The sequence below is a fragment of the Mesoplodon mirus genome, assembly GCF_964341445.2.
Source record: "Mesoplodon mirus genome assembly, chromosome: 3".
Lineage (NCBI taxonomy): Eukaryota > Metazoa > Chordata > Mammalia > Artiodactyla > Ziphiidae > Mesoplodon > Mesoplodon mirus.
This window is the reverse complement of record NC_138978.1, coordinates 86,943,901-86,958,570: the sequence shown is the minus strand read 5'-3', so window position 1 is coordinate 86,958,570 and position 14,670 is coordinate 86,943,901. Positions and strand designations below refer to the sequence as shown.

Genomic DNA, 14,670 nt, shown 5'->3' with positions numbered 1-14,670 from the left:
CAGAGGTCAATTCTAGATTGGGTGCTATCAGCAAGTGGGATATTGGATATTTTGGTATATCTTATCTTGGAGATGGGAGAATTTAAAAAAATAGTAGTCATTTATATTAGCCAGAAGAGGGAGATGTTTAGTTATTTTTGTGGTTCTTCAGAGTCCTTGTCTCTACTTTCAGAAATAATTACACACTAGTCTTATTATCTGTCTTCTACTACGATCATAGAGTGGCCTTATCTGAGTATTGTTTATATTCTGCCGAAATTGTTTATGTTCAGTTGGGAACACTATGGTTCAGCTGTCAGCTACCAGCTGCCAGGGGTATTTTATTACTTTTTCAGTACCCAGTACATTGATCTGCTCAGCCTTCAAGGCATCTAACCAGTTGCCTCATATGGTGAGCAGCCTTATTCATTTACCCCTGGGTGCTATACATATATTATCATTGTTTAGATGTGCCATGCCTTGAAAAAGTTGATTGAGCAACACACTGAAAATGAAGAGTAAAGGACCAAGAAAGATTACAAAGGTTTTCAAAGCTCTTCACTACCTCCAACATTTCTAATTCATTTAAAATCTGTGCTCCAGCAAAAATAAACTGATTTGTTTCTATAGTGTGTGGTTGCCTGCCTTTGGATATTATGCTCTCTATCTGGAACATCTTCCTCTGGTCCCCTTCTCATGTCCAGATCCTGTCTGTCCTTCAAGGACCACTTCAAATGTCTCCCTTCTCCCACATTAGTCGGAGAGTTAAAATCAAGAAAAAGCCTACTTAAATATAATAAATGAAGAATAGATTATATATTTCGATATATTAATTCTAGCTTAGAGGGGTCAAGCTGGAAGCAATCTCTCCTTTCTATGAATTCATATAGCAAATTTGTTTATATCCCTAAGCACTTATTTCTAACATTTATTAAATATGCATAGTGTCCTATATACTAGCTGTTGTCAGTGGTACCATCAGAATGCCATGAGATTTCCTTCTTTCTGGGTTCTTCAGGCTTAAGTATAAAGTAGAAAAAAAAGTTTCAAAACTCCACCCTCACTCTTATCTCATTCAGCAGAAGTTAACTGATGTTCAGTGATATTTGGTTCTATTTATATCAGGGAGGTTAAGAGAAGCTTATAGGTGACTCAGTGCTCCTTGTGAAAAGCTGGGATGGGCCCCATAGTGGGCAGGGACTGATTGTTATCAGGATATCTTTTAAAAAATACATATTAAAGGGGTTAACTTTTGAGGGAGTGTGAAAATCATAATCTTTTTGTACTGCCAGAAAGGACAGAGCTGGATAAAAATTAATTATAATTAGTCACATTAATAGATGTAGTGAAAATAGGCTTTCTTTTCTTATATTAATTTAGGAATGACTGCCTGCAAAAAACCTGGGAACCGAGAATGTAAACATCACTGTAAAAATAAACATACATGTGGACATGACTGCTGTGAGTTCCATAAAACAAGTTTATTTCAGGTTTTAAAAATTGAAAGGTCATTGAAGAATAGTAACAATATCCTAATTATCTACGTATGATATTTATATTATGCAGCTTATAACTCAAATAATTTTCTTTCTTTTGTGGTTAACATTTTTAAAAAGTAAATATTAGATTAGAAATTTTGAAGAAATTTGGCTTTATATGAACAATACATAAAGTTTAACTTAAAGAATATAGAATTTCTTTTCATAGGTAAAAATGGAGTTGCACAGAAGTCAGAAATGAAAGAGTCAACAGTTTCTTCATATTTATCTGATTTAAGAAACAGAAATGCTGTTTTATCTCTTCCTCCAGTAAAACGTCTAAAGGTTAGTTTTAATAACATTTATCCCTTGTTCTGTAATTAAATGTATATGAATATCCCTTTATTCTGGATATCAATTAGGTAGGTATCCACAGAGTACTTTAGAGTTACATAAAGGCTTGCATAGGAAAATGACTATTATTAATAATACTGTTTCTATAGGAAAAGATACTGTAGTTTTTAATAATTAATCTATAAATCCACTTTTGGCACATAGGGGCATAGTTATACACCGCTTTGCTTCATTAGCCTCTTTTTTTTTTTTTTAACCAGAGAAGAGGGATATGTAGCTTGCTTTGGTTCAGCAATTGAAACTAGAAACTCTTGCCCTTTTGTGGATCCATCTGTGGTGGACTGTGCTGGAAAGTCTGAAGTTGATTTTGATTGACGCACGTAGATGAGTAGAGAGCAAGAGTCTCCCTTTCAAGTGATGAAGAAATGGGAGTCCCTACTTGTTGATACTCTAGTCACTAGCAGACTTACTCTAAGCCTAAGTCATCATGTCCAGGGCAAAATAATTGATCAGGCCACAAACAGAGCCAAGAAAATGGCAGAGTGCCTGATTCTTTTCTTGGTCTTTTTTTTTTAAACATTTTTATTAGAGTATAATTGCTTTACAATGGTGTGTTAGTTTCTGCTTTATAACTAAGTGTATCAGCTATACATATACATATATCCCTATATCGCCGCCCTCTTGAGTCTCCCTACCACCCTCCCTATGCCACCCCCTAGGTGGTCACAAAGCACTGAGCTGATCTCCCTGTGCTATGCGGCTGCTTCCCACTAGCTATCTGTTTTACATTTGGTAGTGTATATAAGTCCCTGCCACTCTGTCACTTCGACCCAGCTTACCCTTCCCCCTCCCCGTGTCCTCAAGTCCATTCTCCACATCTGTGTCTTTATTCCTGTCCTGCCCCTAGGTTTTTCATAACCATGTTTTTTTCTTTCTTTCTTTTTTTTTTTTTAGATTCCATATATATGTGTTAGCATACAGTATTTGTTTTTCTCTTTCTGACTTACTTCACTCTGTGTGACAGACTCTACATCCAAACACCTCACTACAAATAACTCAATTTCGTTTCTTTTTTGGCTGAGTAATATTCCATTGTATATGTGAGCCACATCTTCTTTATCCATTCATCCATCAGTGGCCACTTAGGTTGCTTCCATGTCCTGGCTATTGTAAATAGAGCTGCAATGAACATTGTGGTACATGACTCTTTTTGAATGATGGTTTTCTCAGGGCATATGCAATGCCAAGTAGTGGGATTCCTGGGTCGCATGGTAGTTCTATTTTTAGTTTTTTAAGGAACCTCCATACTGTTCTCCATAGTGGCTGTATCAATTTACATTCCCTCCAACAGTGCAAGAGGGTTCCCTTTTCTCCACACCCTCTCCAGAATTTATTGTTTGTAGATTTTTTGATGATGGCCATTCTGACTGGTGTGAGGTGATACCTCACTGTACTTTTGAGTTGCATTTCTCTAATGATTAGTGATGTGGACCATCCTTTCATATGTTTGTTGGCAATCTGTATATCTTCTTTGCTGGAATGTCTATTTAGGTCTTCTGCCCATTTTTGGATTGGGTTGTTTGTTTTTTGATATTGAGTTGCATGAGCTGCTTGTAAATTTTGGAGATTAATTCTTTGTCAGTTGCTTCATTAGAAATATTTTCTCCCATTCTGAGGGTTGTTTTTTCATCTTGTTTATGGTTTCCTTTGCTGTGCAAAAGCATTTAAGTTTCATTAGGTCCCACTTGTTTATTTTTGTTTTTATTTCCATTTCTCTAGGATGTGGGTCAAAAGGATCTTGCTGTGATTTATGTCATAGAGTGTTCTGCCTTTGTTTTCCTCTAAGAGTTTTATAGTGTCTGGCCTTACATTTAGGTCTTTATACCATTTTGAGTTTATTTTTGTGTACGGCGTTAGGGAGTGTTCTGATTTCATTCTTTTACATGTAGCTGTCCAGTTTTCCCAGCACCACTTATTAAAGAGTCAGTCTTTTCTCCATTGTATATTCTTGCCTCCTGTATCAAAAATAAGGTGACCATATGTGCATGGGTTTATCTCTGGGCTTTCTATCCTGTTCCATTGATCTATATTTCTGTTTCTGTGCCAGTACCATATTGTCTTGATTACTGTAGCTTTGTAGTATAGTCTGAAGTCAGGGAGCCTGATTCCTCCAGCTCCACTTTTCTTTCTCAGGATTGCTTTGGCTATTCGGGGTCTTTTGTGTTTCCATACAAATTGTGAAATATTTGGTTCTAGTTCTGTGAGAAATGCCATTGGTAGTTTGATAGGGATCGCACTGAATCTGTAGATTGCTTTGGGTAGTAGAGTCATTTTCACAATGTTGATTCTTCCAATCCCAGAACATGGTATATCTCTCCTTCTGTTTGTATCATCTTTAATTTCTTTCATCAGTGTCTTATAGTTTTCTGCATACAGGTCCATGTCTCCTTTGGTAGGTTTATTCCTAGGTATTTTATTCTTTTTGCTACAACGGTAAATGAGAGTGTTTCCTTAATTTCTCTTTCAGATTTTTCATCATTAGTGTATAGGAAGGCAAGAGATTTCTGTACATTAATTTTGTATCCTGCTACTTTACCAAATTCATTGATTAGCTCTAGTAGTTTTGTGGTAGAGTCTTTAGGATCCTCTATGTATAGTATCATGTCATCAGCAAACAGTGACAGCTTTACTTCGTCTTTTCCGATTTAGATTCCTTTTATTTCTTTTTCTTCTCTGATTGCTGTCGCGAAAACTTCCAAAACTATGTTGAATAATAGTGGTGAGAGTGGACAACCCTGTGTCGTTCCCAATCTTAGTGGAAATGGTCTCATTTTTTCACAATTGAGAATGATGTTGGCTGTGGGTTTGTCATATATGGCCTTTATTATGTTGAGGTAAGTTCCCTCTATGCCTACTTTCTTGAGGGTTTTTATCATAAATGGGTGTTGAATTTTGTCAAAAGCTTTTTCTGGGGCTTCCCTGTTGGCGCAAGTGGTTGAGAGTCCGCCTGCCAATGCAGGGGACACATGTTCGTGTCCCGGTCCAGGAAGATCCCACATGCCGCGGAGCAGCTGGGCCCGTGAGCCATGGTTGCTGAGCCTGCGTGTCTGGAGCCTGTGCTGCGCAATGGGAGAGGCCACAACAGTGAGAGGCCCGCGTACCCCCCAAAAAAAATGCTTTTTCTGCCTCTATTGAGATGATCCTATGGTTTTTCTCCTTCAATTTGTTAATATAGAGTATCATGTTGAGTGATTTGCATATATTGAAAAATCCTTGCATTCCTGGGATAAACCCCACTTGATCATGGTGTATGATCCTTTTAATGTACTATTGGATTCTCTTTGCTAGTATTTTGTTGAGGAGTTTTGCATCTATGTTCATCAGTGATATTGGCCTGTAGTTTTCTTTCTTTGTGACATCTTTGACTGGTTTTGGTATGAGGGTGATGGTGGCCTCGTAGAATGAGTTTCGGAGTGTTCCGTCCTCTGCTATATTTTGGAAGAGTTTGAGAAGGATAGGTGTTAGCTCTTCTCTAAATGTTTGATAGAATTCTCCTGTGAAGCCATCTGGTCCTGGGCTTTTGTTTGTTGGAAGAGTTTTAATCACAGTCTCAATTTCAGTGCTTGTGATTGGTCTGTTTATATTTTCTGTTTCTTCCTGGGTCAGTCTCGGAAGGTTGTGCTTTTCTAAGAATTTGTCCATTTCTTCCAGGTTGTCCATTTTATTGTCATATAGTTGCTTGTAGTAATCTCCCATGAACCTTTTTATTTCTGCAGTGTCAGTTGTTACTTCTCCTTTTTCATTTCTGATTCTATTGATTTGAGTCTTCTCCCTTTTTTTTCTTGATGAGTCTGGCTAATGGTTTATCATTTTGTTTATCTTCTCAAAGAACCAGCTTTTACTTTATTGATCTTTGCTATTTTTCCTTCATTTCTTTTTCATTTATTTCTGATCTGATCTTCATAATTTCTTTCCTTATGCTAACTTTGGGGATTTTTTTGTTCTTCTTTCTCTAATTGCTTTAGGTGTAAGATTAGGTAGTTTATTTGAGATGTTTCTTGTTTCTTGAGGTAAGATTGTATTGATCTAAACTTCCCTCTTAGAACTGCTTTTGCTGCATCCCATCGGTTTTGGGTCGTCGTGCTTTCATTGTCATTTGTTTCTAGGTATTTTCTGATTTCCTCTTTGATTTCTTCAGTGATATCTTGGTTATATAGTGTATTGTTTAGCCTCCATATGTTTGTATTTTTTACCAATTTTTTCCTGTAATTGATATCTAGTCTCATAGCTTTGTGGTCAGAAAAGATACTTGATATTATTTCAATTTTCTTAACTTTACCAAGGCTTGATTTGTGACCCAAGATATGATCTATCCTGGAGAATGTTCCATGAGCATTTGAGAAGAAAATGTATTCTGTTGTTTTTGGATGGAATGTCCTATAAATATCAATTTAGTTCATCCTGTTTAACGTATCATTTAAAGTTTGTTTTTCCTTATTTATTTGCATTTTGGATGATCTGTCCATTGGTGAAAATGAGGTGTTAAAGTCCCCTACTATGATTGTGTTACTGTTGATTTCCCCTTTTATGGCTGTTAGCATTTTCCGTATGTATTGAGGTGCTTCTATGTTGGGTACATAAATATTTACAATTGTTATATCTTCTTCTTCGATTGATCCCTTGATCATTATGTAGTGTCCTTCTTTGTCTCTTGTAATAGTCTTTATTTTAAAGTCTATTTTGTCTAGTATGAGAATTGCTACTCCAGCTTTCTTTTGATTTCCATTTGCATGGAATATCTTTTTCCATCTCCTCACTTTCAGTCTGTATGTGTTCCTAGGTCTGAAGTGGGTCTCTTGTAGACAGCATATATATAGGTCTCATTTTTGTATCCATTCAGCCAGTGTATGTCTTTTGGTTTAAGCATTGAATCCATTTACATTTAAGGTAATTATCAATATGTATGTTCCTATTTCATTTTCTTAATTGTTTTGGGTTTGTTATTATAGGTCTTTTCCTTCTCTTTTGTTTCCTGCCTAGACAAGTTTCTTTAGCATTTGTTGTAGAGCTGGTTTGGTGGTGCTGAATTCTCTCAGCTTTTGCTTGTCTGTAAAGGTTTTAATTTCTCTGTCAAAGCTGAATGAGATCCTTGCTGGGTAGAGTAATCTTGGTTGTAGATTTTTCCCTTTCATCACTTTAAATATGTCTTGCCACTCCCTTCTGGCTTGCAGAGTTTTTGCTGAAAGATCAGCTGTTAACCTTATAGGGATTCGCTTGTATGTTGTTTTTCCTTTGCTGCTTTTAATATTTTTTCTTTGTATTTAATTTTTGATAGTTTGATTAATATGTGTCTTGGCATGTTTCTCCCTGGATTTATCCTATATGTGACTTTCTGTGCTTCCTGGACTTGATTGACTATTTCCTTTCCCATATTAGGGAAGTTTTCAAGTATAATGTCTTCAAATATTTTCTCAGTCCCTTTCGTTTTCTCTTCTTCTTCTGGGACCCCTATAATTCGAATGTTGGTGCATTTAACGTTGTCCCAGAGGTCTCTGAGACTCTCCTCAATTCTTTTCATTCTTTTTTCTTTATTCTTCTCTGTGGTAGTTATTTCCACTATTTTATCTTCCAGGTCACTTATCCGTTCTTCTGCCTCAGTTATTTTGCTATTGATTCCTTCTAGAGAATTTTTAATTTCATTTATTGCTGTTCATCTTGTTTGTTTGCTCTTTAGTTCTTCTAGGTCCTTGTTAAACGTGTCTTGTATTTTCCCCATTCTATTTCCAAGGTTTTGGATCATCTTTAGTATCATTACTCTGAATTCTTTTTCATGCAGACTGTCTATTCCCTCTTCATTTGTTTGGTATGGTGGCTTTTTACCTTGCTCCTTCATCTGCTGTGTGTTCCTCTGTCTTCTCATTTTGCTTAACTTACTGTGCTTGGGGTCTCCTTCTCACAGGCTGCAGGTTTGTAGTTCCCATTGTTTTTGGTGTCTGCCCCCAGTGGCTAAGGTTGGTTCAGTGGGTTGTGTTGGCTTCCTGGTGGAGGGAACTAGTGCCTGTGTTCTGGTGGATGAGGCTGGATATTGTCTTTCTGGTGGGTAGGACGGTGTCTGTTGGTGTGTTTTGGGGTATCTGTGACCTTATTATGATTTTAGGCAGCCTCTCTGCTAATGGGTTGTGTGTATTCCTGTCTTGCTAGTTGCTTGGCATAGGGTGTCCAGCACTGTAGCTTGCTTGTCGTTGAGTAGAGCTGGGCTTTAGCATTGAGATGGAGATCTCTGTAAGAGCTTTTGCCATTAGATGTTACTTGGAGCTGAGAGGTCTCTGGTGGACCAATGTCCTGAACTCGGCTCTCCCACCTCAGAGGCACAGGCTGACACCCGGCCAGAGCACCAAGACCCTCTCAGCCACAGAGCTCAGAAGAAAAGGGAGAAGAAAAGAAAGAAAGGAAGAAAAAAATAAAGTTATTAAAATAAACAAGAATTATTAAAAATTAAAAAAGTTTAAAGTAATAAAAAAGAAAAACAGAAAGAAAGAAAGAGGAGAGCAACCAAACCAAAAAACAAATCCACCAGTGTTAACAAGCATTAAAAACTATACTAAGGGCCTCCCTGGTGGCGCAGTGGTTGAGAGTCCGCCTGCCGATGCAGGGGATACGGGTTCGTGCCCCGGTCTGGGAGGATCCCATATGCCGCGGAGCGGCTGGGCCCGTGAGCCATGGCCGCTGAGCCTGCGCATCCGGAGCCTGTGCTCCGCAACGGGAGAGGCCACAACAGTGAGAGGCCCGCGTACGGAAAAAAAAAAAAAAAAAAAAACTATACTAAAAAAGAAAAAACAAACAAAAAAAACCCCAGACAGTCAGAACCCTAAGACAAACGGTGAAAGCAAAGCTATACAGACAAAATCACACAAAGAGAACATACACATACACACTCACAAAAAGAGAAAAAGGAAAAAAATATATATATCTTTGCTCACAAAGTCCACGGCCTCAATTTTGGGATGATTCGTTGTGTATTCAGGTATTCCACAGATGCAGGGTACCTCAAGTTGATTGTGAAGATTTAATCTGCTGCTCCTGAGGCTGCTGGGAGAGATTTCCTTTTCTCTTCTTTGTTCACACAGCTCCCGGGGTTCATCTTTGGATTTGCCCCCCCCTCCCCGTGTAAAGGTTGCTTGAGGGCGTCTGTTCTTCACTGAGACAGGACGGGGTTAAAGGAGCAGCTGATTCGGGGGGCTCTGGCTCGCTCAGGCCGTGGGGAGGAAGGGGTACGGAATGTGGGGCAAGCCTGCAGCGGCAGAGGCCAGTGTGACGTTGCAACAGCCTGAGGCATGCCGTGCGTTCTCCTGGGGAAGTTGTCCCTGGATCACGGGACCCTGGCAGTGGCGGTCTGCACAGGCTCCCGGAGGGGAGGTGTGGATAGTGACCTGTGCTTGCACACAGGCTTCCTGGTTGCTACAGCAGCAGCAGCCTTAGCATTTTATGCCCATCTCTGGTGTCTGCACTAAGAGCCACAGCTCGTGCCCATATCTGGAACTCGTTTAGGTGGTGTTTTGAATCCCCTCTCCTTGTGCACCCTGAAACAATGGTCTCTTGCCTCTTAGGCAGTTCCAGACTTTTTCCTGGACTCCCTCCTGGCTAGCTGTGGCGCACTAGCCCCCTTCAGGCTGTGTTCACGCAGCCAACCCCAGCCCTCTCCGTGGGATCTGACCTACAAAACCCGAGCCTCAGCTCCCAGCCCCCGCCCACCCCAGTGGGTGAGCAGACAAGCCTCCCGGGCTGGTGAGTGCTGGTCGGTACCGATCCTCTGTGCGGGAATCTCTCCTCTTTGCCCTGCGCACCCCTGTTGCTGCGCTCTCCTCTGTGGACCTGAAACTCCCCCCCACCACCACCCCCAGTCTCCAGCAGTGAAGGGGCTTCCTACTGTGTGGAAACTTTTCCTCCTTCACAGCTCCCTCCCAGTGGTGCAGGTCCTGTCCCTATTCTTTTGTCTCTGTTTTTTCTTTTTTCTTTTGCCCCACCCAGGTACGTGGGGAATTTCTTGCCTTTTGGGAAGTTTGAGGTCTTCTGCCAATGTTCAGTAGGAGTTCTGTAGGGGTTGTTCCACATGTAGATGTATTTCTGATGTATTTGTGGGGAGGATGGTGATCTCCAAGTCTTACTCTTCCGCAATCTCGAAGGTCTCCTCTCTAGGTCTTTTATAAGAAAGAAGATTCTCAGTCATGAGGCTAAAACTAGGAGAATATTTGGAAACATGGAGAGGTTTAGTTTGAAATGGCAACCACCTTTTCTGAGACAATAATTTTTTAGTATCCCAAGTTTTTCCTACCTTCTTTTTGTACTTGTTCCATATCATCCATCCCTCCCTTCCTCCCTCCCTCCCTCCCTCCCTCCCTCCTTCCTTCCCTCCCTCCCTCCCTCCCTTCCTTCCTTCCTTCCTTCCTTCCTTCCTTCCTTCCTTCCTTCCATATTCATTGAGCACCAAGAATATGCCAAGCACTATAGTAGGTGTGGAAGATCCAGTGATAAGACCGTTTTAGTCCCAGACCTCATAAAGCTTAGTTGAGTGAAGGATACAAATAAGTAAATAGGCTTTTTCAATACAGTGTGATGAGTGATTCTGTGACAGAAGTGTAAGATAACTTGAACTTATATAGAAAGTGCATTCACTCCACATTTGATAGGCCAGGAAAGGATTCCTAATAAACATGATTGAGACCTGAATGATATACGGGCATAAGCAAGTATGGAGAGGTGAGTACCAGAGTGGTGGTAAAGAGGGATAGAAAAGTATTTCAGATATAGAGAATATGCAGTGGTTCAGAGCTGAGAAAGAGAGATCTTTTTAAAAACTGAAGTAATACGGTATATCTGGAGTTCATTTACAAGTAGGAGGTTGGAGAAAGATAAGGCTGAAGAAGTAGGAGCTAGATCATGAAAACATTTTTGCTATTTTAAGGATTTGGATTTTATCCTGAAAGTTCTGGGAAATCACTGAAGGGCTTTAATCAGTGGCATGATTGGAACCGCATTTTATAAAGTTCACTCTAGATGCAATGTAGAGAATGCATTAGGGGATAATAGAAAAGGAACATAAGGACTCCTTAGGGAGGTTTTGCAGTAGTCCAGGCAAGATGATGGCCTAGTCTAGTGTAGTGGCAGTAGCAATGGAGAGAAGTGGCTGGGTTTAAGATATCTTTCAGAGGTAGGAACAACTACCTTGCTACTTACTGGTTATAAGGGGTGAAGTAGAAGGAATAAAGATGATGCCCTCCTGGCTTGAGCAACTGGAAAAAAAGTGGGGCCTCACTAGGGTAGAAACTCTAAATGGAAAACAAGTTTGGAGGAGTAGAGACATGATAAGTTCATTTGGGAAATACTGAATTTAGAGGCCTACAATATGTCTAGGTAAAGATGTTCTATAGACAGTTGGATAATAGCTGTTTGAAAGTCAGGAGAGAGCTGAGCTAGAAAATCAAGAAAGAGAGCTAAGCTCAAATGTACAGAGAGCTATAGATTTGAGAGTCATTCATGTGTAGATGGTAATTGAAGCCATGGGAGTAAATGAGATCTATGATTGAGAATGAGTGAGAGTGAGAAGAGAAGAAGGCCTCGTGATGAAGAACCATGAAGAATATCAACATTTAAGAAGGGCCTGAGAAGGAGATTTGAGTTGAAAACTAGCTTGAGTTTCTCACAATTTAATGGTTTGGGGACTATATGTATCAGCAGGAATTTTGCTGTTTGGCTTATTTGTTAAAAGGTGTATTGATATGAAATTGATAGTTGAACTTGCTAATTTTTCATTAATAGATGCAGATGAATAAATCTCAAAGTGTGGACCTTAAAGAGTTTGGTTTTACTCGAAAACCTTCTCTTCCCAGTATATCAAGGTACAAATATAATGTTAATATCTGAGGTAAAATATTCATCATAAACTCTCTGTTCCTCCAAATAGTCATTTATTCAGAGAAAGATGGTTACTGGCTACCTTTGAATCACAGTAATCATTTAGTTCCATAATGAGGTAATTACATCAGGAGAGTTTTGTTATCTTTTACACCCTAAATTTATTTAGAACTGTGCAGTCATAAGGATACTTTAACATTGATCTAATCTGCTCTTTCCTGGAAAACTATCCATCCTATGTGTCATGCCCCCAGCCTCTCTCTGCCTTCTAAACTTAACAGATGACAAGAGTATACTTTAAAAAGAGAAGTCATGTTGGTGTATAAAGTCTAATATTTTCCATTTAGGGGCCCACTCTATATTAATAATACCTCAGATTTATAAAATACTTTATAATTTAAAAATTGCACTTTTGTGCATTCTTTCTTTTGACCTTAACAACAATCTGGCTCATAAGCCAAGGTATTTTTATCCTATTATATAGATGAAATAACCAAAGCTCATATTCAGAGAGCCCTAGATGATAACTCAGCATTCTTTTCCTATTATGATACCTAAAAGGTAATAGTATATGTAATTTCCCTTCCAGATAAGGGCATTCTATATGCTGGGATGACATTTAATATACTTAACAACCCGTACAGAACAGCCGCTGACCAATCAGAATAGATGCCAACACTACTTCACGAGATCCTAACTTTTCTTATCTAACTGAAAGAAGCATTAGAAATAAATTTTTAAGGCTATACACAAATAGCAGAAATCTACTCAATGGGAGAATGTAAAGATGACTAAGTGACCTAAGTAGTTGTCACTTCCATTAAACACCTATTGTTTTACCTTTTACTACTCAGGCTAGTACAGTTTATCATAGAAGTGTTGAGTGGCTGAACCAATTTTTTCCCATTTATATGAATAAGTAGTTTTCAATGTCAGATTAATTTTAATATTTTCTTTAACATTTTTATGGTTTTATTTATCTTTATAAAGGTCAGAATATTTAAACATACCCGAATTGCCTATAACGGAGCAGAGGTATCAGCATGAGATCTACACAAAAGGTCAACAACCAGAACCATCTGTATATCAAGACAAAGGTAAATTACTGTTGATATTGACTTGAGAGAGAAAATGGTTTCTCACTACTTTGGATTGACAAGCAATGTTATTGAAAAACCAAAATCTAAAATTATGATTATTAACTTGGCAACATTTTTCTCTTCAGTTATTGAAGCAGTTTCAAATTCTTAGGTCTGTTATTTCAGATGGTCTTGTTGTGTCTATCATAGATTCCTAAAAAATCTTTTCCTACATAGCATTGACTATTTTAATTTAAAAATAATATGAGGGGGCTTCCCCGGTGGCACAGTGGTTGAGAGTCGGCCTGCCGATGCAGGGGACACGGGTTCGTGCCACAGTCTGGGAAGATTCCACATGCCACGGAGTAGCTGGGCCCGTGGGCCATGGCCGCTGAGCCTGTGCGTCCGGAGCCTGTGCTGCGCAACGGGAGAGGCCACAACAGTGAGAGGCCCGTGTACTGCAAAAAAAAAAAAAAAGATAATATGAGGAAAAGCTGAGAATATAAGGGATCTTAGGATATGCAAAGTATTGAAATGCTGAACTATTTTATATGTCTTTAGAATTATTTGAAATAATTTTTTATTTATAAAATTAGTCCATTTTAAAAAATAGCTGTGTGACCTTGGGAAAATTATTTAACCTCTTTGGGTGTTAGTCTTATCTTTAAAATTAAGGGATTAAATTGGGTGACCTTTAATATCTCTCCAGTTCTTAAACCTATGATTCTTACAATCTCTATGATATGTGAGACTATAACCTAGTTTGTGGGATATAGCTGGTTTGTAATATAGATTTGCTTTTTATCTGTGTCTGTCATTAAATTAAAGAGATAATGCATATAAATTCTTCAACTTTGGGCCTGGTTCATCATTTCTCCAGGTCCTGCCATTAATAGCACCATTTCTCTGGGTCATGCTACTATACTAATAGCAGTCTGTTAAAACATGTGAGAAATAATTCTGGCCACAGAGTTGTTTGTTCAAGTGGCTGTATGTAGAAATGGTAAACTTGGGATTTTCTAAAAACAATTAATTTCATGTGTGTGTTGTTTTTGACTTCTATTGCCACTCTTTCCTTCATTCTTTCACTCTACTGCTTTCTCTGACCATAATTTAAGATCTTAGGTAGGCAAGGGCTGGAGTACCCATCACCCCTTATGACACCATGGCAGCCATTAGGCCCAATATCAGATCAAGAAAAATCCCCTGATCTTACCTAGACTATCAGAACATTTATCCAATTTGTTCAAAGCCTGAAAATATTATTACAACATGAACAGAAGGTGTAAGAGTGTCAACCCTCTTATTTTTATCTCTCTTCAACCTGTAGCCCTCTAACTTACTCCGTGTATGGCTGCTCTATTCCCTGCCCTTCTCCACACCAGAGTTTGTCCTTCCCTCTGTCTACTTTCATGTTGTCTTTAGTTTTTCTACTTTTGTTTCTTTCCCACCCACTATTCCAAATATGATTTGTATTATGATATAAAAGTCTCATCTAGATACTTTAAACCCCAATAATAACTGTATCCCTCTTTTACTGAATGCCCCCCCCCCTTTTTTACAGAAGCTGTATAATATAGTAGTTCAACTTACAGGATCTAGAGATTATCTGTCTAGGTTCAAATCCTAACTCATTTAATAGTTGTATGACTTTTCATAGTATACTTACCCAGTTCATCTCAATTCCCTCACCTGGTTATATTTTAGGGATTTTAGGGTTAAATGAGATAATATATATAAAGCTCTTAGCATAATATCTGGTACTGTTATTAATAGTAATTGAGTATATTCATTATACTTTTTACACATTAGTCCTTGGTGGCAAAACATACTTAAAATGTATTCAAATACTGCTCTTAAGAATGTTT

At 38.6% G+C, this 14,670-nt stretch overlaps 1 protein-coding gene across 1 annotated transcript in view; it reads left to right on the top strand.

The window, feature by feature from the left end:
- The window catches only part of HFM1 (helicase for meiosis 1), a 133,357-nt gene that overhangs the window by 102,899 nt on the left and 15,788 nt on the right, over positions 1 to 14,670 (top strand). The window contains exons 30-33 of the mRNA XM_082615146.1: positions 1,360 to 1,440; positions 1,687 to 1,802; positions 11,628 to 11,707; positions 12,714 to 12,820. Coding sequence (XP_082471272.1) covers positions 1,360 to 1,440; positions 1,687 to 1,802; positions 11,628 to 11,707; positions 12,714 to 12,820 — 384 coding nt within the window. The remainder of the gene's footprint in view (positions 1 to 1,359; positions 1,441 to 1,686; positions 1,803 to 11,627; positions 11,708 to 12,713; positions 12,821 to 14,670) is intronic.